General features: G+C 39.7%; 1 protein-coding gene across 1 annotated transcript in view; it reads left to right on the forward strand.

Annotated features, from left to right (window-relative positions):
* Positions 1-27,412, forward strand: part of LOC119892359 (formin-binding protein 1-like) — a 68,965-nt gene that overhangs the window by 2,437 nt on the left and 39,116 nt on the right. Inside the window, exons 2-8 of the mRNA XM_038704561.1 lie at positions 12,532-12,647; positions 18,088-18,138; positions 20,042-20,189; positions 20,525-20,587; positions 22,564-22,659; positions 23,402-23,416; positions 23,544-23,672. Of these exons, the coding sequence (XP_038560489.1) occupies positions 12,532-12,647; positions 18,088-18,138; positions 20,042-20,189; positions 20,525-20,587; positions 22,564-22,659; positions 23,402-23,416; positions 23,544-23,672 (618 nt within the window). The remainder of the gene's footprint in view (positions 1-12,531; positions 12,648-18,087; positions 18,139-20,041; positions 20,190-20,524; positions 20,588-22,563; positions 22,660-23,401; positions 23,417-23,543; positions 23,673-27,412) is intronic.

A 27,412-nucleotide genomic window follows, 5' to 3' on the forward strand; every position in this document is an offset into this window, starting at 1 on the left:
TATCAGTCAGTCTTTAGTTCAGTCAGTCTGTAATAATATCAGTCAGCCTGTAATAATATCAGTCAGCCTGTAATAATATCAGTCAGTCTTTAGTTCAGTCAGTCTGTAATAATATCAGTCAGCCTGTAATAATATCAGTCAGCCTGTAATAATATCAGTCAGTCTGTAATAATATCAGTCAGTCTTTAGTTCAGTCAGCCTGTAATAATATCAGTCAGCCTGTAATAATATCAGTCAGTCTGTAATAATATCAGTCAGCCTGTAATAATATCAGTCAGTCTGTAATAATATCAGTCAGCCTGTAATAATATCAGTCAGTCTTTAGTTCAGTCAGTCTGTAATAATATCAGTCAGTCTGTAATAATATCAGTCAGTCTGTAATAATATCAGTCAGCCTGTAATAATATCAGTCAGTCTGTAATAATATCAGTCAGTCTTTAGTTCAGTCAGTCTGTAATAATATCAGTCAGCCTGTAATAATATCAGTCAGTCTGTAATAATATCAGTCAGTCTTTAGTTCAGTCAGTCTGTAATAATATCAGTCAGTCTGTAATAATATCAGTCTGTAATAATATCAGTCAGTCTGTAATAATATCAGTCAGTCTTTAGTTCAGTCAGTCTGTAATAATATCAGTCTGTAATAATATCAGTCAGTCTGTAATAATATCAGTCAGTCTTTAGTTCAGTCAGCCTGTAATAATATCAGTCAGTCTGTAATAATATCAGTCAGTCTTTAGTTCAGTCAGTCTGTAATAATATCAGTCAGTCTGTAATAATATCAGTCAGTCTGTAATAATATCAGTCAGCCTGTAATAATATCAGTCAGTCTTTAGTTCAGTCAGTCTGTAATAATATCAGTCAGTCTGTAATAATATCAGTCAGTCTTTAGTTCAGTCAGCCTGTAATAATATCAGTCAGTCTGTAATAATATCAGTCAGCCTGTAATAATATCAGTCAGTCTGTAATAATATCAGTCAGCCTGTAATAATATCAGTCAGTCTGTAATAATATCAGTCAGTCTTTAGTTCAGTCAGTCTGTAATAATATCAGTCAGTCTTTAATAATATCAGTCAGTCTGTAATAATATCAGTCAGTCTGTAATAATATCAGTCAGTCTTTAGTTCAGTCAGCCTGTAATAATATCAGTCAGTCTGTAATAATATCAGTCAGTCTGTAATAATATCAGTCAGTCTGTAATAATATCAGTCAGTCTGTAATAATATCAGTCAGTCTTTAGTTCAGTCAGTCTGTAATAATATCAGTCAGTCTTTAGTTCAGTCAGCCTGTAATAATATCAGTCAGTCTGTAATAATATCAGTCAGTCTGTAATAATATCAGTCAGTCTTTAGTTCAGTCAGTCTGTAATAATATCAGTCAGTCTGTAATAATATCAGTCAGCCTGTAATAATATCAGTCAGCCTGTAATAATATCAGTCAGTCTGTAATAATATCAGTCAGTCTTTAGTTCAGTCAGTCTGTAATAATATCAGTCAGTCTGTAATAATATCAGTCAGTCTGTAATAATATCAGTCAGTCTTTAGTTCAGTCAGCCTGTAATAATATCAGTCAGTCTGTAATAATATCAGTCAGTCTTTAGTTCAGTCAGTCTGTAATAATATCAGTCAGTCTGATCAGTCTGTAATAATATCAGTCAGTCTTTTCAGTCTGTAATAATATCAGTCAGCCTGTAATAATATCAGTCAGTCTGTAATAATATCAGTCAGCCTATAATAATATCAGTCAGTCTTTAGTTCAGTCAGTCTGTAATAATATCAGTCAGTCTGTAATAATATCAGTCTGTAATAATATCAGTCAGTCTGTAATAATATCAGTCTGTAATAATATCAGTCAGTCTGTAATAATATCAGTCAGTCTTTAGTTCAGTCAGTCTGTAATAATATCAGTCAGTCTTTAGTTCAGTCAGTCTGTAATAATATCAGTCAGCCTGTAATAATATCAGTCTGTAATAATATCAGTCAGTCTTTAGTTCAGTCAGTCTGTAATAATATCAGTCAGCCTGTAATAATATCAGTCAGTCTGTAATAATATCAGTCAGCCTGTAATAATATCAGTCAGCCTGTAATAATATCAGTCTGTAATAATATCAGTCTGTAATAATATCAGTCAGTCTTTAGTTCAGTCAGTCTGTAATAATGTCAGTCAGTCTGTAATAATATCAGTCAGTCTTTAGTTCAGTCAGTCTGTAATAATATCAGTCAGCCTGTAATAATATCAGTCAGCCTGTAATAATATCAGTCAGTCTATAATAATATCAGTCAGTCTTTAGTTCAGTCAGTCTGTAATAATATCAGTCAGTCTGTAATAATATCAGTCAGCCTGTAATAATATCAGTCAGTCTTTAGTTCAGTCAGTCTGTAATAATATCAGTCAGTCTGTAATAATATCAGTCAGCCTGTAATAATATCAGTCAGTCTGTAATAATATCAGTCAGTCTTTAGTTCAGTCAGTCTGTAATAATGTCAGTCAGTCTGTAATAATATCAGTCAGTCTTTAGTTCAGTCAGTCTGTAATAATATCAGTCAGCCTGTAATAATATCAGTCAGCCTGTAATAATATCAGTCAGTCTGTAATAATATCAGTCAGTCTTTAGTTCAGTCAGTCTGTAATAATATCAGTCAGTCTGTAATAATATCAGTCAGTCTGTAATAATATCAGTCAGTCTGTAATAATATCAGTCAGTCTTTAGTTCAGTCAGTCTGTAATAATATCAGTCAGTCTGTAATAATATCAGTCAGCCTGTAATAATATCAGTCAGCCTGTAATAATATCAGTCAGTCTGTAATAATATCAGTCAGTCTTTAGTTCAGTCAGTCTGTAATAATATCAGTCAGTCTGTAATAATATCAGTCAGTCTGTAATAATATCAGTCAGTCTTTAGTTCAGTCAGCCTGTAATAATATCAGTCAGTCTGTAATAATATCAGTCAGTCTTTAGTTCAGTCAGTCTGTAATAATATCAGTCAGTCTGTAATAATATCAGTCTGTAATAATATCAGTCAGTCTTTAGTTCAGTCAGTCTGTAATAATATCAGTCAGCCTGTAATAATATCAGTCAGTCTGTAATAATATCAGTCAGCCTATAATAATATCAGTCAGTCTTTAGTTCAGTCAGTCTGTAATAATATCAGTCAGTCTGTAATAATATCAGTCTGTAATAATATCAGTCAGTCTGTAATAATATCAGTCTGTAATAATATCAGTCAGTCTGTAATAATATCAGTCAGTCTTTAGTTCAGTCAGTCTGTAATAATATCAGTCAGTCTTTAGTTCAGTCAGTCTGTAATAATATCAGTCAGCCTGTAATAATATCAGTCTGTAATAATATCAGTCAGTCTTTAGTTCAGTCAGTCTGTAATAATATCAGTCAGCCTGTAATAATATCAGTCAGTCTGTAATAATATCAGTCAGCCTGTAATAATATCAGTCAGCCTGTAATAATATCAGTCTGTAATAATATCAGTCTGTAATAATATCAGTCAGTCTTTAGTTCAGTCAGTCTGTAATAATATCAGTCAGTCTGTAATAATATCAGTCAGTCTTTAGTTCAGTCAGTCTGTAATAATATCAGTCAGCCTGTAATAATATCAGTCAGCCTGTAATAATATCAGTCAGTCTGTAATAATATCAGTCAGTCTTTAGTTCAGTCAGTCTGTAATAATATCAGTCAGCCTGTAATAATATCAGTCTGTAATAATATCAGTCAGTCTTTAGTTCAGTCAGTCTGTAATAATATCAGTCAGCCTGTAATAATATCAGTCAGTCTTTAGTTCAGTCAGTCTGTAATAATATCAGTCAGCCTGTAATAATATCAGTCAGCCTGTAATAATATCAGTCAGCCTGTAATAATATCAGTCTGTAATAATATCAGTCAGTCTTTAGTTCAGTCAGTCTGTAATAATGTCAGTCAGTCTGTAATAATATCAGTCTGTAATAATATCAGTCAGTCTTTAGTTCAGTCAGTCTGTAATAATATCAGTCAGTCTGTAATAATATCAGTCAGTCTTTAGTTCAGTCAGTCTGTAATAATATCAGTCAGCCTGTAATAATATCAGTCAGTCTTTAGTTCAGTCAGTCTGTAATAATATCAGTCAGTCTGTAATAATATCAGTCAGTCTTTAGTTCAGTCAGTCTGTAATAATATCAGTCAGCCTGTAATAATATCAGTCAGTCTGTAATAATATCAGTCAGTCTGTAATAATATCAGTCAGTCTGTAATAATATCAGTCAGTCTTTAGTTCAGTCAGTCTGTAATAATATCAGTCAGCCTGTAATAATATCAGTCAGCCTGTAATAATATCAGTCTGTAATAATATCAGTCAGTCTTTTGTTCAGTCAGTCTGTAATAATATCAGTCAGTCTGTAATAATATCAGTCTGTAATAATATCAGTCAGTCTGTAATAATATCAGTCAGTCTGTAATAATATCAGTCAGGTTGTAATAATATCAGTCAGTCTGTAATAATATCAGTCAGTCTGTAATAATATCAGTCAGTCTTTAGTTCAGTCAGTCTGTAATAATATCAGTCAGTCTGTAATAATATCAGTCAGGTTGTAATAATATCAGTCAGTCTGTAATAATATCAGTCAGTCTGTAATAATATCAGTCTGTAATAATATCAGTCAGTCTGTAATAATATCAGTCAGTCTTTAGTTCAGTCAGCCTGTAATAATATCAGTCAGCCTGTAATAATATCAGTCAGCCTGTAATAATATCAGTCAGTCTGTAATAATATCAGTCAGTCTTTAGTTCAGTCAGTCTGTAATAATATCAGTCAGTTTGTAATAATATCAGTCAGTCTTTAGTTCAGTCAGTCTGTAATAATATCAGTCAGCCTGTAATAATATCAGTCAGTCTGTAATAATATCAGTCAGTCTTTAGTTCAGTCAGTCTGTAATAATATCAGTCAGTCTGTAATAATATCAGTCAGCCTGTAATAATATCAGTCAGTCTGTAATAATATCAGTCAGTCTTTAGTTCAGTCAGTCTGTAATAATATCAGTCAGTCTGTAATAATATCAGTCAGTCTTTAGTTCAGTCAGTCTGTAATAATATCAGTCAGTCTGTAATAATATCAGTCAGTCTTTAGTTCAGTCAGTCTGTAATAATATCAGTCAGCCTGTAATAATATCAGTCAGTCTTTAGTTCAGTCAGTCTGTAATAATATCAGTCAGTCTGTAATAATATCAGTCAGTCTTTAGTTCAGTCAGTCTGTAATAATATCAGTCAGTCTGTAATAATATCAGTCAGTCTTTAGTTCAGTCAGCCTGTAATAATATCAGTCAGCCTGTAATAATATCAGTCAGTCTGTAATAATATCAGTCAGTCTTTAGTTCAGTCAGTCTGTAATAATATCAGTCAGTCTGTAATAATATCAGTCAGTCTTTAGTTCAGTCAGTCTGTAATAATATCAGTCAGTCTGTAATAATATCAGTCAGCCTGTAATAATATCAGTCAGTCTGTAATAATATCAGTCAGTCTTTAGTTCAGTCAGTCTGTAATAATATCAGTCAGTCTGTAATAATATCAGTCTGTAATAATATCAGTCAGTCTGTAATAATATCAGTCAGTCTTTAGTTCAGTCAGTCTGTAATAATATCAGTCAGTCTGTAATAATATCAGTCAGTCTGTAATAATATCAGTCAGTCTTTAGTTCAGTCAGCCTGTAATAATATCAGTCAGTCTGTAATAATATCAGTCAGTCTTTAGTTCAGTCAGCCTGTAATAATATCAGTCAGTCTGTAATAATATCAGTCAGCCTGTAATAATATCAGTCAGTCTGTAATAATATCAGTCAGTCTTTAGTTCAGTCAGCCTGTAATAATATCAGTCAGTCTTTAATAATATCAGTCAGCCTGTAATAATATCAGTCAGTCTGTAATAATATCAGTCAGTCTTTAGTTCAGTCAGTCTGTAATAATATCAGTCAGTGTGTAATAATATCAGTCAGTCTGTAATAATATCAGTCAGCCTGTAATAATATCAGTCAGTCTGTAATAATATCAGTCAGTCTTTAGTTCAGTCAGTCTGTAATAATATCAGTCAGTGTGTAATAATATCAGTCAGTGTGTAATAATATCAGTCAGTCTGTAATAATATCAGTCAGCCTGTAATAATATCAGTCAGTCTGTAATAATATCAGTCTGTAATAATATCAGTCAGTCTTTAGTTCAGTCAGCCTGTAATAATATCAGTCAGTCTGTAATAATATCAGTCAGCCTGTAATAATATCAGTCAGCCTGTAATAATATCAGTCAGTCTGTAATAATATCAGTCAGTCTTTAGTTCAGTCAGTCTGTAATAATATCAGTCAGTGTGTAATAATATCAGTCAGTCTGTAATAATATCAGTCAGCCTGTAATAATATCAGTCAGTCTGTAATAATATCAGTCAGTCTTTAGTTCAGTCAGTCTGTAATAATATCAGTCAGTGTGTAATAATATCAGTCAGTGTGTAATAATATCAGTCAGTCTGTAATAATATCAGTCAGCCTGTAATAATATCAGTCAGTCTGTAATAATATCAGTCTGTAATAATATCAGTCAGTCTTTAGTTCAGTCAGCCTGTAATAATATCAGTCAGTCTGTAATAATATCAGTCAGCCTGTAATAATATCAGTCAGTCTGTAATAATATCAGTCAGCCTGTAATAATATCAGTCAGTCTTTAGTTCAGTCAGCCTGTAATAATATCAGTCAGTCTTTAATAATATCAGTCAGCCTGTAATAATATCAGTCAGTCTGTAATAATATCAGTCAGTCTTTAGTTCAGTCAGTCTGTAATAATATCAGTCAGTGTGTAATAATATCAGTCAGTCTGATCAGTCTGTAATAATATCAGTCAGGTTGTAATAATATCAGTCAGTCTTTAGTTCAGTCAGTCTGTAATAATATCAGTCAGTCTGTAATAATATCAGTCAGTCTGTAATAATATCAGTCAGTCTGTAATAATATCAGTCAGTCTGTAATAATATCAGTCAGCCTGTAATAATATCAGTCAGTCTGTAATAATATCAGTCTGTAATAATATCAGTCAGTCTTTAGTTCAGTCAGCCTGTAATAATATCAGTCAGTCTGTAATAATATCAGTCAGTCTGTAATAATATCAGTCAGTCTTTAGTTCAGTCAGTCTGTAATAATATCAGTCAGCCTGTAATAATATCAGTCAGTCTTTAGTTCAGTCAGTCTGTAATAATATCAGTCAGCCTGTAATAATATCAGTCAGTCTTTAGTTCAGTCAGTCTGTAATAATATCAGTCAGTCTTTAGTTCAGTCAGTCTGTAATAATATCAGTCAGTCTTTAGTTCAGTCAGTCTGTAATAATATCAGTCAGCCTGTAATAATATCAGTCAGTCTTTAGTTCAGTCAGTCTGTAATAATATCAGTCAGCCTGTAATAATATCAGTCAGTCTGTAATAATATCAGTCAGTCTTTAGTTCAGTCAGTCTGTAATAATATCAGTCAGTCTTTAGTTCAGTCAGTCTGTAATAATATCAGTCAGTCTGTAATAATATCAGTCAGTCTGTAATAATATCAGTCAGTCTGTAATAATATCAGTCAGTCTGTAATAATATCAGTCAGTCTTTAGTTCAGTCAGTCTGTAATAATATCAGTCAGTCTGTAATAATATCAGTCAGTCTGTAATAATATCAGTCAGTCTGTAATAATATCAGTCAGTCTGTAATAATATCAGTCAGTCTTTAGTTCAGTCAGTCTGTAATAATATCAGTCAGTGTGTAATAATATCAGTCAGTGTGTAATAATATCAGTCAGTCTGTAATAATATCAGTCAGCCTGTAATAATATCAGTCAGTCTGTAATAATATCAGTCTGTAATAATATCAGTCAGTCTTTAGTTCAGTCAGCCTGTAATAATATCAGTCAGTCTGTAATAATATCAGTCAGCCTGTAATAATATCAGTCAGTCTGTAATAATATCAGTCAGCCTGTAATAATATCAGTCAGTCTTTAGTTCAGTCAGCCTGTAATAATATCAGTCAGTCTTTAATAATATCAGTCAGCCTGTAATAATATCAGTCAGTCTGTAATAATATCAGTCAGTCTTTAGTTCAGTCAGTCTGTAATAATATCAGTCAGTGTGTAATAATATCAGTCAGTCTGTAATAATATCAGTCAGCCTGTAATAATATCAGTCAGTCTGTAATAATATCAGTCAGTCTTTAGTTCAGTCAGTCTGTAATAATATCAGTCAGTTTGTAATAATATCAGTCAGTCTGTAATAATATCAGTCAGTGTGTAATAATATCAGTCAGTCTGTAATAATATCAGTCAGCCTGTAATAATATCAGTCAGTCTGTAATAATATCAGTCTGTAATAATATCAGTCAGTCTTTAGTTCAGTCAGCCTGTAATAATATCAGTCAGTCTGTAATAATATCAGTCAGTCTGTAATAATATCAGTCAGTCTTTAGTTCAGTCAGTCTGTAATAATATCAGTCAGGCTGTAATAATATCAGTCAGTCTTTAGTTCAGTCAGTCTGTAATAATATCAGTCAGCCTGTAATAATATCAGTCAGTCTTTTCAGTCTGTAATAATATCAGTCAGTCTTTAGTTCAGTCAGTCTGTAATAATATCAGTCAGTCTTTAGTTCAGTCAGTCTGTAATAATATCAGTCAGCCTATAATAATATCAGTCAGTCTTTAGTTCAGTCAGTCTGTAATAATATCAGTCAGCCTGTAATAATATCAGTCAGCCTGTAATAATATCAGTCAGTCTTTAGTTCAGTCAGTCTGTAATAATATCAGTCAGCCTGTAATAATATCAGTCAGTCTTTAGTTCAGTCAGTCTGTAATACTACCAGTCAGTCTGTAATAATATCAGTCAGTCTTTAGTTCAGTCAGTCTGTAATAATATCAGTCAGCCTGTAATAATATCAGTCAGTCTGTAATAATATCAGTCAGCCTGTAATAATATCAGTCAGTCTGTAATAATATCAGTCAGTCTTTAGTTCAGTCAGTCTGTAATAATATCAGTCAGCCTGTAATAATATCAGTCTGTAATAATATCAGTCAGTCTGTAATAATATCAGTCAGTCTTTAGTTCAGTCAGTCTGTAATAATATCAGTCAGTCTGTAATAATATCAGTCTGTAATAATATCAGTCAGGTTGTAATAATATCAGTCAGCCTGTAATAATATCAGTCAGCCTGTAATAATATCAGTCAGTCTGTAATAATATCAGTCAGTCTTTAGTTCAGTCAGTCTGTAATAATATCAGTCAGTCTGTAATAATATCAGTCAGTCTGTAATAATATCAGTCTGTAATAATATCAGTCAGTCTTTAGTTCAGTCAGTCTGTAATAATATCAGTCAGTCTGTAATAATATCAGTCTGTAATAATATCAGTCAGTCTGTAATAATATCAGTCAGTCTGTAATAATATCAGTCAGTTTGTAATAATATCAGTCAGCCTGTAATAATATCAGTCAGCCTGTAATAATATCAGTCAGTCTTTAGTTCAGTCAGTCTGTAATAATATCAGTCAGCCTGTAATAATATCAGTCAGTCTTTAGTTCAGTCAGTCTGTAATAATATCAGTCAGCCTGTAATAATATCAGTCAGTCTGTAATAATATCAGTCAGCCTGTAATAATATCAGTCAGTCTGTAATAATATCAGTCAGTCTTTAGTTCAGTCAGTCTGTAATAATATCAGTCAGTCTGTAATAATATCAGTCTGTAATAATATCAGTCAGTCTGTAATAATATCAGTCAGCCTGTAATAATATCAGTCAGTCTGTAATAATATCAGTCAGTCTTTAGTTCAGTCAGCCTGTAATAATATCAGTCAGTCTGTAATAATATCAGTCAGTCTGTAATAATATCAGTCAGTCTGTAATAATATCAGTCAGTCTTTAGTTCAGTCAGCCTGTAATAATATCAGTCAGTCTGTAATAATATCAGTCAGCCTGTAATAATATCAGTCAGTCTGTAATAATATCAGTCAGCCTGTAATAATATCAGTCAGCCTGTAATAATATCAGTCAGTCTGTAATAATATCAGTCAGTCTTTAGTTCAGTCAGTCTGTAATAATGTCAGTCAGTCTGTAATAATATCAGTCAGTCTTTAGTTCAGTCAGTCTGTAATAATATCAGTCAGCCTGTAATAATATCAGTCAGTCTGTAATAATATCAGTCAGCCTGTAATAATATCAGTCAGCCTGTAATAATATCAGTCTGTAATAATATCAGTCAGTCTTTAGTTCAGTCAGTCTGTAATAATATCAGTCAGTCTGTAATAATATCAGTCAGCCTGTAATAATATCAGTCAGCCTGTAATAATATCAGTCAGCCTGTAATAATATCAGTCAGCCTGTAATAATATCAGTCAGTCTTTAGTTCAGTCAGTCTGTAATAATATCAGTCAGCCTGTAATAATATCAGTCTGTAATAATATCAGTCAGTCTTTAGTTCAGTCAGTCTGTAATAATATCAGTCAGTCTGTAATAATATCAGTCAGTCTTTAGTTCAGTCAGTCTGTAATAATATCAGTCAGTCTGTAATAATATCAGTCAGTCTTTAGTTCAGTCAGTCTGTAATAATATCAGTCAGTCTGTAATAATATCAGTCAGTCTTTAGTTCAGTCAGTCTGTAATAATATCAGTCAGTCTGTAATAATATCAGTCAGTCTGTAATAATATCAGTCAGTCTTTAGTTCAGTCAGTCTGTAATAATATCAGTCAGTCTGTAATAATATCAGTCAGTCTTTAGTTCAGTCAGTCTGTAATAATATCAGTCAGCCTGTAATAATATCAGTCAGTCTGTAATAATATCAGTCAGTCTTTAGTTCAGTCAGTCTGTAATAATATCAGTCAGTCTGTAATAATATCAGTCAGTCTTTAGTTCAGTCAGTCTGTAATAATATCAGTCAGTCTGTAATAATATCAGTCAGTCTTTAGTTCAGTCAGTCTGTAATAATATCAGTCAGCCTGTAATAATATCAGTCAGTCTGTAATAATATCAGTCAGTCTTTAGTTCAGTCAGTCTGTAATAATATCAGTCAGTCTGTAATAATATCAGTCTGTAATAATATCAGTCAGTCTGTAATAATATCAGTCAGCCTGTAATAATATCAGTCAGTCTGTAATAATATCAGTCAGTCTGTAATAATATCAGTCAGTCTTTAGTTCAGTCAGTCTGTAATAATATCAGTCAGCCTGTAATAATATCAGCCTGTAATAATATCAGTCAGTCTGTAATAATATCAGTCAGTCTGTAATAATATCAGTCAGCCTGTAATAATATCAGTCAGTCTTTAGTTCAGTCAGTCTGTAATAATATCAGCCTGTAATAATATCAGTCAGCCTGTAATAATATCAGTCAGTCTGTAATAATATCAGTCAGCCTGTAATAATATCAGCCTGTAATAATATCAGTCAGCCTGTAATAATATCAGTCAGTCTGTAATAATATCAGTCAGCCTGTAATAATATCAGTCAGTCTTTAGTTCCGTCAGTCTGTAATAATATCAGTCAGCCTGTAATAATATCAGCCTGTAATAATATCAGTCAGTCTGTAATAATATCAGTCAGTCTGTAATAATATCAGTCAGTCTGTAATAATATCAGTCAGTCTGTAATAATATCAGTCTGTAATAATATCAGTCAGTCTGTAATAATATCAGTCAGCCTGTAATAATATCAGTCTGTAATAATATCAGTCAGTCTGTAATAATATCAGTCAGCCTGTAATAATATCAGTCAGCCTGTAATAATATCAGTCAGCCTGTAATAATATCAGTCAGGTTGTTAGTAATCTGAAGACAACTCCATGTCATCACCATGTTTATTAGATGATTTTAAGGTAAATGTTCTTTTCTGTTGGATTATAAAAAACATTGAGGGAACTTGTGAAGATCATTATGGTGAAATAAGATTATAAATAATTATACATCTTAAGAAATCATAAAAAATACCATAGCCCTAACTAAAAAGAAAAGTTTGAGAATACTAAGTTTGGAGATGTTGGTTTCTTCCAGGACCCAAACAGAGTCTGATTCCACAGCCAAGGTGCCTGAAGGCTCTGGCTCCCAGTCTACTTTTGGAGACTCTAGGAACCACAGGTGCATTCTGGGAGTGCAGTGCTCTGGTGGGGTAGTAAGGTACTATGAGCTCTTTAAGATAAGATGGTGCCTGACCAGCTTTGTAGACCAGATCAGCTTTGTAGACCTGACCAGCTTTGTAGACCAGACCAGCTTTGTAGACCTGACCAGCTTCGTAGACCTGACCAGCTTCGTAGACCTGACCAGCTTTGTAGGTGAGAAGAATGATTTTAAATTCTATTCTACATTTTACCAGAAGCCAGTGCAGAGACGCTAAAACCGGAGTGATATGATCTGTCTTGCTGGGTCTTGTCCGTATCTGAGCTGGAGAGACTGAAGCGTCGGCTAAATTAGTCAAGCCTACTGTACTACAGTAGAAGTACTCTTCTGCAGTACTGCAGTGTACAGGATGTCAGAACTGCAGCTTTACGCACTGATTTTTGTCTTGTGATTCAGGATCAGTTTGATAACTTGGAGAAACACACCAGCTGGGGAATCGACTTCCTGGAGAGATACAGCAAGTTTGTTAAAGAGAGAGCTGACATCGAGCTGAGCTACGCCAAACAGATAAGGTAACAACATCACCTGCAGGTCACCTGCATTTATTTGTTCTTATGTAACACAAGGCTGTACAGTGAAATGAAAGTTTGTGGGCCCTTTATGCTACACACATAGAGTATAGCAGATAATTTAATGTGTATTAGAACAGGGTAACATAACAAATAAATAAAAATATATAGGCTGTCCAGTTCTTAAACATGTACATATCAGAGATGGGTGGGTTTGAGACTCGGACTCGAGTCCGACTTGTGTTGCACACACAGTGACTTCAGACTCAACTTGAAACTTGTCCTCAAAAGACTTCAGACTCGAGCCGGACTCAAAGTGCGGGACTCGTGAACAGTGTTTATTTTTAGGAAACGTCTGATGAGCGTGCTTTTATTTCCCTCCCTGCGTTATCAGCTGCGCACGGCCACACAGATTACAGTTGTAGAATCCCTTATAGCTATGAAGTTTAATAAGCAGCCTGGACTGAACGCAGCAGGTGATACAACATTAATTCATTCTCAAGGACTTGAGACTTGACTTGGACTCTAGCTCAGAGACTTTGAATTAGACTCTAGCTCAGAGACTTTAGACTTGACTTGGACTCTAGCTCAGAGACTTTGAATTAGACTCTAGCTCAGAGACTTTAGACTTGACTTGGACTCTAGCTCAGAGACGTTAGACTTGACTTGGACTCTAGCTCAGAGACGTTAGACTTGACTTGGACTCTAGCTCAGAGACTTTGAATTAGACTCTAGCTCAGAGACTTTAGACTTGACTTGGACTCTAGCTCAGAGACGTTAGACTTGACTTGGACTCTAGCTCAGAGACTTTGAATTAGACTCTAGCTCAGAGACGTTAGACTTGACTTGGACTCTAGCTCAGAGACGTTAGACTTGACTTGGACTCTAGCTCAGAGACTTTGAATTAGACTCTAGCTCAGAGACTTTAGACTTGACTTGGACTCTAGCTCAGAGACGTTAGACTTGACTTGGACTCTAGCTCAGAGACTTTGAATTAGACTCTAGCTCAGAGACTTTAGACTTGACTTGGACTCTAGCTCAGAGACGTTAGACTTGACTTGGACTCTAGCTCAGAGACTTTGAATTAGACTCTAGCTCAGAGACTTTAGACTTGACTTGGACTCTAGCTCAGAGACTTTGAATTAGACTCTAGCTCAGAGACTTTAGACTTGACTTGGACTCTAGCACAGAGACTTTAGACTTGACTTGGACTCTAGCTCAGAGACTTTGAATTATACTCTAGCTCAGAGACTTTAGACTTGACTTGGACTCTAGCTCAGAGACTTTGAATTAGACTCTAGCTCAGAGACTTTAGACTTGACTTGGACTCTAGCACAGAGACTTTAGACTTGACTTGGACTCTAGCTCAGAGACTTTGAATTAGACTCTAGCTCAGAGACTTTGAATTAGACTCTAGCTCAGAGACTTTAGACTTGACTTGGACTCTAGCTCAGAGACGTTAGACTTGACTTGGACTCTAGCTCAGAGACTTTGAATTAGACTCTAGCTCAGAGACTTTAGACTTGACTTGGACTCTAGCTCAGAGACGTTAGACTTGACTTGGACTCTAGCTCAGAGACTTTGAATTGGACTCTAGCTCAGAGACTTTAGACTTGACTTGGACTCTAGCTCAGAGACTTTGAATTAGACTCTAGCTCAGAGACTTTGAATTAGACTGTAGCTCAGAGACTTTGAATTAGACTCTAGCTCAGAGACTTTAGACTTGACTTGGACTCTAGCACAGAGACTTTAGAATTGACTTGGACTCTAGCTCAGAGACTTTGAATTATACTCTAGCTCAGAGACTTTAGACTTGACTTGGACTCTAGCTCAGAGACTTTGAATTAGACTCTAGCTCAGAGACTTTAGACTTGACTTGGACTCTAGCACAGAGACTTTAGACTTGACTTGGACTCTAGCTCAGAGACTTTGAATTAGACTCTAGCTCAGAGACTTTAGACTTGACTTGGACTCTAGCTCAGAGACTTTGAATTAGACTCTAGCTCAGAGACTTTGAATTAGACTCTAGCTCAGAGACTTTGAATTAGACTCTAGCTCAGAGACTTTGAATTAGACTCTAGCTCAGAGACTTTGAATTAGACTCTAGCTCAGAGACTTTGAATTAGACTCTAGCTCAGAGACTTTAGACTTGACTTGGACTCTAGCTCAGAGACTTTGAATTAGACTCTAGCTCAGAGACTTTAGACTTGACTTGGCCTCTAGCACAGAGACTTTAGACTTGACTTGGACTCTAGCTCAGAGACTTTGAATTAGACTCTAGCTCAGAGACTTTGAATTAGACTCTAGCTCAGAGACTTTAGACTTGACTTGGACTCTAGCACAGAGACTTTAGACTTGACTTGGACTCTAGCTCAGAGACTTTGAATTAGACTCTAGCTCAGAGACTTTAGACTTGACTTGGACTCTAGCTCAGAGACTTTGAATTAGACTCTAGCTCAGAGACTTTAGACTTGACTTGGACTCTAGCACAGAGACTTTAGACTTGACTTGGACTCTAGCTCAGAGACTTTGAATTAGACTCTAGCTCAGAGACTTTAGACTTGACTTGGACTCTAGCTCAGAGACTTTGAATTAGACTCTAGCTCAGAGACTTTAGACTTGACTTGGACTCTAGCACAGAGACTTTAGACTTGACTTGGACTCTAGCTCAGAGACGTTAGACTTGACTTGGACTCTAGCTCAGAGACTTTGAATTAGACTCTAGCTCAGAGACTTTAGACTTGACTTGGACTCTAGCTCAGAGACGTTAGACTTGACTTGGACTCTAGCTCAGAGACTTTGAATTAGACTCTAGCTCAGAGACTTTAGACTTGACTTGGACTCTAGCTCAGAGACTTTGAATTAGACTCTAGCTCAGAGACTTTGAATTAGACTGTAGCTCAGAGACTTTGAATTAGACTCTAGCTCAGAGACTTTAGACTTGACTTGGACTCTAGCACAGAGACTTTAGACTTGACTTGGACTCTAGCTCAGAGACTTTGAATTATACTCTAGCTCAGAGACTTTAGACTTGACTTGGACTCTAGCTCAGAGACTTTGAATTAGACTCTAGCTCAGAGACTTTAGACTTGACTTGGACTCTAGCACAGAGACTTTAGACTTGACTTGGACTCTAGCTCAGAGACTTTGAATTAGACTCTAGCTCAGAGACTTTGAATTAGACTCTAGCTCAGAGACTTTAGACTTGACTTGGACTCTAGCTCAGAGACTTTGAATTAGACTCTAGCTCAGAGACTTTGAATTAGACTCTAGCTCAGAGACTTTAGACTTGACTTGGACTCTAGCTCAGAGACTTTGAATTAGACTCTAGCTCAGAGACTTTAGACTTGACTTGGCCTCTAGCACAGAGACTTTAGACTTGACTTGGACTCTAGCTCAGAGACTTTGAATTAGACTCTAGCTCAGAGACTTTGAATTAGACTCTAGCTCAGAGACTTTAGACTTGACTTGGACTCTAGCACAGAGACTTTAGACTTGACTTGGACTCTAGCTCAGAGACTTTGAATTAGACTCTAGCTCAGAGACTTTAGACTTGACTTGGACTCTAGCTCAGAGACTTTGAATTAGACTCTAGCTCAGAGACTTTGAATTAGACTCTAGCTCAGAGACTTTGAATTAGACTCTAGCTCAGAGACTTTGAATTAGACTCTAGCTCAGAGACTTTAGACTTGACTTGGACTCTAGCTCAGAGACTTTGAATTAGACTCTAGCTCAGAGACTTTAGACTTGACTTGGACTCTAGCACAGAGACTTTAGACTTGACTTGGACTCTAGCTCAGAGACTTTGAATTAGACTCTAGCTCAGAGACTTTAGACTTGACTTGGACTCTAGCTCAGAGACTTTAGACTTGACTTGGACTCTAGCACAGAGACTTTAGACTTGACTTGGACTCTAGCTCAGAGACTTTGAATTAGACTCTAGCTCAGAGACTTTAGACTTGACTTGGACTCTAGCTCAGAGACTTTGAATTAGACTCTAGCTCAGAGACTTTAGACTTGACTTGGCCTCTAGCTCAGAGACTTTAGACTTGACTTGGACTCTAGCTCAGAGACTTTGAATTAGACTCTAGCTCAGAGACTTTAGACTTGACTTGGACTCTAGCACAGAGACTTTAGACTTGACTTGGACTCTAGCTCAGAGACTTTGAATTAGACTCTAGCTCAGAGACTTTAGACTTGACTTGGACTCTAGCTCAGAGACTTTAGACTTGACTTGGACTCTAGCTCAGAGACTTTAGACTTGACTTGGACTCTAGCTCAGAGACTTTGAATTAGACTCTAGCTCAGAGACTTTAGACTTGACTTGGACTCTAGCTCAGAGACTTTGAATTAGACTCTAGCTCAGAGACTTTGAATTAGACTCTAGCTCAGAGACTTTAGACTTGACTTGGACTCTAGCTCAGAGACTTTGAATTAGACTCTAGCTCAGAGACTTTGAATTAGACTCTAGCTCAGAGACTTTAGACTTGACTTGGACTCTAGCTCAGAGACTTTGAATTAGACTCTAGCTCAGAGACTTTAGACTTGACTTGGACTCTAGCTCAGAGACTTTGAATTAGACTCTAGCTCAGAGACTTTAGATTTGACTTGGTGACGTCCTGTCTGAGACGTTCATTGCTTGTTTATGAAGTGACCTAAAGGGTTTTAATCAAAAGCCTTCTGCAGGTAAAGGAATACATCCGGCGGTGTGGCGCAACCTACCCCTAACCAAAACCCTCAGGTTTCACACTTTATTCAGCAGACCTGATTCAGGCTTTCATTTCTACATGTGGTCCTCCTCCTGGTTCCCCATTACAAACTGTTTCTGTCTCTCCACTGCGGCTCAGGCTGGAAACAGAGACATCAGTTTATTCTGCTTCAGACTAACTACAGAGAAACTGTAGAACAGAGTTTTAACGTTGGGGGGCGGAGAAGATGAGAGCTGTCAATGACCGAACACAGACTGAAACACTGAACTTTAACTGGAGATCCTTTCATTTTCACTTTTTATATAAAAGGGACAGCGGACAGTAAAATATAACCATTTCCATTTGATGCACTGTACCAGATTTTAGCTTCAAGATGATTCCCTCTGCAGTCCCCCTTCTGAAGCTGATCCGTCTGTTCTTTGAGCTGAATCTGGAAACAAGCCAGAGACATGATGTAAAAATTATGATGTCTGTCTCTCTGTCTCCACCGGTCTGTCTCTCTGTCTCGACCTGTCTGTCTCCACCTGTCTGTCTCTCTGTCTCCACCGGTCTGTCTCTCTGTCTCGACCTGTCTGTCTCCACCTGTCTGTCTCTCTGTCTCCACCGGTCTGTCTCTCTGTCTCCACCTGTCTGTCTCCACCGGTCTGTCTCTCTGTCTCGACCTGTCTGTCTCCACCTGTCTGTCTCTCTGTCTCCACCGGTCTGTCTCTCTGTCTCCACCTGTCTGTCTGCAGGAGCCTGTCTAAGAAGTATCACCCTAAGAGAAGCAGAGAGGAAGAGAGCAGGTCAGTCAACATGTGTCTTTAGACCAACGTTTCACTTTTATAAAATTGTTTCAGTCCATGAAATGTTCAGAGATGTTTGTTGTCTCGACTCTGACCTGCTCGCCGCCCGTGAGGACAACCTCAGCGCCCATAGTTACTCTCCCGGGCGGACGCTGAGTGAAGCTGGAGTTTATGAAACACAGGAGCTGTCTGATTGGCTGTTGCAGGTGCAGTTGGGCTCACTTGGTAATATACGAGCGCTTCGGCAAAACACGTCTTTTATTTCTCGTGGGATTCACATTCAGCTGTAGGTCATAACGGAATGGCACCATCATGAGAGAAAACCAGTGACCCTGTTCCAAAGTCTGCATACCTTAGTTCCTAATACTGTGTTTTGCCCCCTTCAGCATGCATCACAGCGTCTTTTCCAATAGCTGTCTATGAGCCCCTGAATTCCTGCAGGTTGCCCATTCGTCTTGGCAAAATGCCTCCAGGTCGTGCAAAGTCTTCGGGTCGTCTTGGCATTGCAGAAATCCCCCGCTGCTGGTGTGGAATCAAAGGTGTGCTGAACGCCGCGTAGGTTGATGGGGAGGACCGCAGGATAATATAGGGTAAAGCCGGAGCTTTGGCCTTCACTGTGCTGAAAGTTTCCTGGAACTTGCTTATTTCCACCGGGAGATCAGGGTAGGTGTGAACTTGCAGGACGAAGGGACCGTGGCCTTTAAAAAGTGCCAAACTTCTCTTTATGTATAATAACGTAGTGGGACAATGATTGGCCTTGGACCTGTTTGGGCTTTGGCACTAGCGATCGATCAGTCACTACAGGGGAGGGAATGTTGTCAGCTCCCAATATCTGTGGGATAAGCTCTGTCTTGAATCTGGTGGGGCGGGGCCCCTCTGCTGACAAACCTCAAGTTGTGTCGTTGGCCCCTGCTTTTGAGATCAAAACTCTACATTTAGCCGCTTCAGCTCTTTGCTTTGAAATGGTCGTGCTGCTCCACTTGTCGAATGCGGTTCTGAGCATCTGTGAGGCTGTGCGCCATGTCGGTCTGCTCAGCCATCACCTGAGGCCGTTTATCTCCTCTGCCGCCTCGCTGCGCAGGCCTTGGAAGCTCCCTGTTGTCTCCCTTCCCCGGTCTGTCAGGATAGCCTCACGGGAGAGTCGAAGTTCCACTGCGAGTTGGCCACCCTTCGCTAGCTTAGACGTTTAGCTCGTTCACTCGCAGTACTTAATGTATTTATTTCTGGGTGGCAGAGCAACATTAGGTGGGTGGTCATTTCTAACCAGTGTAGCATCAAAACGAACCAATAATTACCGTAGAAGTGTGTAAAATAAATGAAATTAAACCCGCGTCCCCTCCACGCCTGGCTGGAACCAGTATTTTCTGATAACGCGCTGCATTCATCTTGCCATCAATTTTCACAAGACTCCCGGTGCCTTTAGAGCTCGGTGCACTAAAGACTTCTCGTTCAAGTGTCCTCGTATTGTGCTCCTTGCAACAACCATATGTCTTCTTCCAGAGTAGCCCGTATTTCTCCTGAGGGCACCGCTGGGCTTTTCTTTGTATCCCAAACATTTTGTTTTGAAATGAAGCCTTAATTGCCATTCTCACCTGTGAGTCTGCAACACGGCCGAACATTCAGGGGATGTAAACTTTGATCAGGCCCATTTAGGTGGTTTATGGTTTGATTGTGATTTTATAAAGGAGCCAAACAGGCATCATCTGATAACTTAAATAAAAGATCAGACTAAATGTCAAAACGTCATCGTTTCTGCAGGGTACGCACACCTCCGAGCACAGCTCTACACCTGGTGTCTGATTGCTTGTTACAGGTACACCTGGTGTCTGATTGCTTGTTACAGGTACACCTGGTGTCTGATTGCTTGTTACAGGTACACCTGGTGTCTGATTGCTTGTTACAGGTACACCTGGTGTCTGGCATTTGCGGCGACTCTCCGTCAGCTGAATGAACTTTCGGTTCAGAGAGAAGAACTGTCTGAAAACCTGAACACACAGATTGTGTCCGAGCTGACGAGATACACACAGGAGCTGAAGACTGAGAGGAAGACTGTAAGTAAACAAACAGACACAAACAAAGAATGAGGCTCCTCGCTCCTTCACCTGCAGCTCAGCAGCTCGGTCATACCTGACGGTCACCACAGTATTTATGAGAACTACACAATTAAAGATGCATTTGAAGTTCACTTCAGTAACTAAATGTTTTCTCATAAATAAAGTGAACACATTACATTTTCTCTTTTATCCAAAGCGACTTACATTTGAGGAACAACATATAAGCATCAGCAAAGCAACAATACAGCACGAGATCTACAAGTGACAATAAGTTACTCACTTCCTGGTCCCTGTGTGACCGGAGCAGTGACTAGTTTTTGTTTCTGTTTCAGCATTTCCAAGATGGCCGCCGTGCTCAGCAGCACATTGAGAGCTCCTGGAAACAACTGGAGTCAGTGAGTGACCTCTGACCCCGCCCACATCCCCAGACACCCACACACCAAACCACAATACGATATTTTGGTGTCAACACAGTTGAAAGGAATTCCCCTTGTGCTCCAATGCGTCTGACTCCACCCACTAATACGTCTGACTCCATCCACCAACACGTCTGACTCCACCCACCAACACGTCTGACTCCATCCACCAACACGTCTGACTCCACCCACTAACACCAACACGTCTGACTCCACCCACTAACACGTCTGACCCCACTCACCAACACGTCTGACCCCATCCACCAACACGTCTGACTCCATCCACCAACACGTCTGACTCCACCCACTAACACCAACACGTCTGACTCCATCCACCAACACGTCTGACTCCACCCACTAACACCAACACGTCTGACTCCATCCACCAACACATCTGACCCCACCCACCAACACGTCTGACTCCATCCACCAACACGTCTGACTACACCCACTAATACGTCTGACTCCACCCACTAACACCAACACGTCTGACTCCATCCACCAACACATCTGACCCCACCCACCAACACATCTGACCCCATCCACCAACACGTCTGACTCCACCCACTAACACCAACACGTCTGACCCCATCCACCAACACGTCTGACTCCACCCACTAACACCAACACGTCTGACTCCATCCACCAACACATCTGACCCCACCCACCAACACGTCCGACTCCATCCACCAACACGTCTGACTCCACCCACTAACACCAACACGTCTGACTACACCCACTAATACGTCTGACTCCACCCACTAACACCAACACGTCTGACTCCATCCACCAACACATCTGACCCCACCCACCAACACGTCCGACTCCATCCACCAACACGTCTGACTCCACCCACTAACACCAACACGTCTGACTACACCCACTAATACGTCTGACTCCACCCACTAACACCAACACGTCTGACTCCATCCACCAACACGTCTGACTCCATCCACCAACACGTCTGACTCCGCCCACCAACACCAACACATTTGACTCCACCCACTAACACCAACACGTCTGACTCCACCGACTAACACGTCCGACTCCACCCACCAACACCAACACATTTGACTCCACCCACTAACACCAACACGTCTGACCCCATCCACCAACACGTCTGACCCCATCCACCAACACGTCTGACTCCACCCACTAACACCAACACGTCTGACTCCACCCACTAACACCAACACGTCTGACCCCATCCACCAACACGTCTGACTCCACCCACTAACACCAACACGTCTGACTCCACCCACCAACACCAACACATTTGACTCCACCCACTAACACCAACACGTCTGACTCCACCCACTAACACGTCTGACTCCACCCACTAACACCAACACGTCTGACCCCATCCACCAACACGTCTGACTCCACCCACTAACACCAACACGTCTGACTCCACCCACTAACACGTCTGACTCCACCCACTAACACCAACACGTCTGACTCCACCCACTAACACCAACACGTCTGACTCCACCCACTAACACCAACACGTCTGACCCCACCCACTAACACCAACACGTCTGACCCCACCCACCAACACCAACACGTCTGACTCCACCCACTAACACCAACACGTCTGACTCCACCCACTAACACGTCTGACTCCACCCACTAACACCAACACGTCTGACCCCATCCACCAACACGTCTGACTCCACCCACTAACACCAACACGTCTGACTCCACCCACTAACACCAACACGTCTGACCCCACCCACTAACACGTCTGACCCCACCCACCAACACGTCTGACTCCACCCACTAACACCAACACGTCTGACTCCACCCACCAACACCAACACGTCTGACCCCACCCACCAACACGTCTGACTCCACCCACTAACACCAACACATCTGACTCCAGAGATTTAAAACATGTTTTACTGACTGAACCACTGAAAACACGATTGTATTGTTTCCTTGTTGTCACTGTTCAGAGTAAGCGGCGGTTTGAGCGTGACTGTAAGGAGGCGGAGCGAGCTCAACAAGTCTCAGACCGGATCGACCTGGACAACAAGGCTGACGGAGAGAAGGTGGATCTAAATATACAGACCCTGATGCTGACATGATATATGGGAGTGTGGTTATCAGACCGTCTGCTTCACAAACACATGAACATTAACTCTGATCAACCAAAGCAGAATGTATCACAGCAGGAGGAGGTGCAGGAGGTGCTACATTACCTTTATTTAGCTGGTACTTTGATGACCAGAACCTAAGCCGTGTCCGGGGCGAGGAGCAGATGTGTCTTCTTGATGTTGTGGAAGATGAATGTGCAGGAGCTGGGTGTTGCAGCGATGTTGGCAGTGCTCACCAATAATGGAGAGTTAGTGGACAGGAGATTCTGTACCTGCAAGGAAGAGCAGCTCGGTCTTGTAGATGTTGAGCTTCTAGTGTTATATCGAGATTTGTGCTCCACCTGGGTTTCAGACCGTCCTTGAGTCTGAGACTCCCTGTTCTTGGAGGGTAGAGAGGAGGTTGGTGTTTCACTGTGTCAAATGCTGCTTTTTGAGTGTTGGGTTGGGGGTATCACAAAGGAGAGGAGGAGAGAGGAGCGCAGTGCATCATGGGAAGTCTCCCAGCAGTCTAGGCCTAAAGCAGTGCCATCATCACCAACATGGATCATTGATAGATGTTAGTGAGTGGTAAAGCGAGGGAGGTCAGGATTGACAGTACTGTCTGAAGAAGAACTGAAGAAAAACGTTTTCAAGAAATCGAACTAATCTGAACTTCTGTCTCCTTGTCTGTCTGTTGGCCGGTCGGTTGGTCTCTCAGCGCTGCTCTCTGAAGGTAAGGTTGTGTCCCACCTTTATTGTAAACTCTATGCATTTCTCTGGTGCTCACTGATGAACTGGTTATATCTCAGGTGTTGGTAGATCTGTTTGGGGTAAAACTTTTATTTCGTTGCTGATTTCAGGCTCGTCAGACGGCTCAACAGAAAAAACAAGCTGCTGAAGAATCCAGAAAAGACTATGTGGCCAGTTTAAACCAGTTTAACCAGGACCAGCAACAGCACTACCACACACTGGTACCAGTTATATACCAGGTAAACCAGCACTACCACACACTGGTACAAGTTATATACCAAGTAAACCAGCACTACCACACACTGGTACAAGTTATATATCAAGTAAACCAGCGCTACCACACACTGGTACAAGTTATATACCAAGTAAACCAACACAAGTACCAGTTATATACCAGGTAAACCAGCACACGTTCCAGTTATATACCAGGTAAACCAGCACACGTTCCAGTTATATACCAGGTAAACCAGCACTACCGCACGCTGGTACAAGTTATATACCAGGTAAACCAGCACTACCACACACTGTACCAGTTATATACCAGGTAAACCAGCACACGTACCAGTTATATACCAGGTAAACCAGCACTACCGCACGCTGGTACAAGTTATATACCAGGTAAACCAGCACTACCACACGTTGGTACAAGTTATATACCAGGTAAACCAGCACACGTACCAGTTATATACCAGGTAAACCAGCACTACCGCACGCTGGTACAAGTTATATACCAGGTAAACCAGCACTACCACACGTTGGTACAAGTTATATACCAGGTAAACCAGCACTACCACACACTGTACCAGTTATATACCAGGTAAACCAACACACGTACCAGTTATATACCATGTAAACCAGCACACGTACCAGTTATATACCAGGTAAACCAGCACACGTACCAGTTATATACCAGGTAAACCAGCACACGTAACAGTTATATACCAGGTAAACCAGCACACGTAACAGTTATATACCAGGTAAACCAGCACTACCACACACTGTACCAGTTATATACCAGGTAAACCAGCACACGTACCAGTTATATACCAGGTAAACCAGCACTACCACACACTGTACAAGTTATATACCAGGTAAACCAGCACACGTACCAGTTATATACCAGGTAAACCAGCACACGTACCAGTTATATACCAGGTAAACCAGAACCACCACACGCTGGTACAAGTTATATACCAGGTAAACCAGCACTACCACACACTGTACCAGTTATATACCAGGTAAACCAGCACTACCACACACTGTACAAGTTATATAACAGGTAAACCAGCACTACCACACACTGTACAAGTTATATACCAGGTAAACCAGCACTACCACACACTGTACCAGTTATATACCAGGTAAACCAACACACGTACCAGTTATATACCAGGTAAACCAGCACACGTTCCAGTTATATACCAGGTAAACCAGCACACGTACCAGTTATATACCAGGTAAACCAGCACACGTTCCAGTTATATACCAGGTAAACCAGCACTACCGCACGCTGGTACAAGTTATATACCAGGTAAACCAGCACTACCACACACTGTACCAGTTATATACCAGGTAAACCAGCACACGTACCAGTTATATACCAGGTAAACCAGCACTACCGCACGCTGGTACAAGTTATATACCAGGTAAACCAGCACTACCACACACTGTACCAGTTATATACCAGGTAAACCAGCACACGTACCAGTTATATACCAGGTAAACCAGCACTACCGCACGTTGGTACAAGTTATATACCAGGTAAACCAGCACACGTACCAGTTATATACCAGGTAAACCAGCACTACCGCACGCTGGTACAAGTTATATACCAGGTAAACCAGCACTACCACACGTTGGTACAAGTTATATACCAGGTAAACCAGCACTACCACACACTGTACCAGTTATATACCAGGTAAACCAACACACGTACCAGTTATATACCAGGTAAACCAGCACACGTACCAGTTATATACCAGGTAAACCAGCACACGTAACAGTTATATACCAGGTAAACCAGCACTACCACACACTGTACCAGTTATATACCAGGTAAACCAGCACACGTACCAGTTATATACCAGGTAAACCTGCACTACCACACACTGTACCAGTTATATACCAGGTAAACCAGCACACGTACCAGTTATATACCAGGTAAACCAGAACCACCACACGCTGGTACAAGTTATATACCAGGTAAACCAGCACTACCACACACTGTACCAGTTATATACCAGGTAAACCAGCACCACCACACGCTGGTACAAGTTATATACCAGGTAAACCAGCACTACCACACACTGTACCAGTTATATACCAGGTAAACCAGCACTACCACACACTGTACAAGTTATATAACAGGTAAACCAGCACTACCACACACTGGTACAAGTTATATACCAGGTAAACCAGCACTACCACACACTGTACCAGTTATATACCAGGTAAACCAGCACTACCACACACTGTACCAGTTATATACCAGGTAAACCAGCACACGCACCAGTTATATACCAGGTAAACCAGCACACTGTACAAGTTATATACCAGGTAAACCAACACACGCACCAGTTATATACCATGTAAACCAGCACTACCACACACTGGTACCAGTTATATACCAGGTAAACCAGCACTACCACACACTGTACCAGTTATATACCAGGTAAACCAGCACACGTACCAGTTATATACCAGGTAAACCAGCACTACCACACACTGTACCAGTTATATACCAGGTAAACCAGCACTACCACATGCTGGTACAAGTTATATACCAGGTAAACCAGCACATGTACCAGTTATATACCAGGTAAACCAGCACTACCACACACTGTACCAGTTATATACCAGGTAAACCAGCAGTACCACACACTGTACAAGTTATATAACAGGTAAGCCAGCACTACCACTCACTGGTACAAGTTATATACCAGGTAAACCAGCACTACCACACACTGTACCAGTTATATACCAGGTAAACCAGCACTACCACACACTGTACCAGTTATATACCAGGTAAACCAGCACACGTAACAGTTATATACCAGGTAAACCAGCACTACCACACACTGTACCAGTTATATACCAGGTAAACCAGCACTACCACACGCTGGTACAAGTTATATACCAGGTAAACCAGCACATGTACCAGTTATATACCAGGTAAACCAGCACTACCACACACTGTACCAGTTATATACCAGGTAAACCAGCAGTACCACACACTGTACAAGTTATATAACAGGTAAACCAGCACTACCACACACTGGTACAAGTTATATACCAGGTAAACCTGCACTACCACACACTGTACCAGTTATATACCAGGTAAACCAGCACTACCACATGCTGGTACAAGTTATATACCAAGTAAACCAGCACTACCACATGCTGGTACAAGTTATATACCAAGTAAACCAGCTCACGTACCAGTTATATACCAGGTAAACCAGCTCACGTACCAGTTATATACCAGGTAAACCAGCACACGTACCAGTTATATACCAGGTAAACCAGCACACTGTACAAGTTATATACCAGGTAAACCAACACACGTACCAGTTATATACCATGTAAACCAGCACTACCACACACTGTACCAGTTATATACCAGGTAAACCAGAACTACCACACACTGTACCAGTTATATACCAGGTAAACCAGCACACATAACAGTTATATACCAGGTAAACCAGAACTACCACACACTGTACCAGTTATATACCAGGTAAACCAGCACTACCACATGCTGGTACAAGTTATATACCAGGTAAACCAGCTCACGTACCAGTTATATACCAGGTAAACCAGCACTACCACACACTGTACCAGTTATATACCAGGTAAACCAGCAGTATCACACACTGTACAAGTTATATAACAGGTAAGCCAGCACTACCACTCACTGGTACAAGTTATATACCAGGTAAACCAGCACTACGTACCAGTTATATACCAGGTAAACCAGCAC

This window comes from Micropterus salmoides, unplaced genomic scaffold (genome assembly GCF_014851395.1).
Source record: "Micropterus salmoides isolate LMB-PRFRI ecotype aquatic unplaced genomic scaffold, ASM1485139v1 Ms_hic_scaffold_7, whole genome shotgun sequence".
NCBI classification, from domain to species: domain Eukaryota; kingdom Metazoa; phylum Chordata; class Actinopteri; order Centrarchiformes; family Centrarchidae; genus Micropterus; species Micropterus salmoides.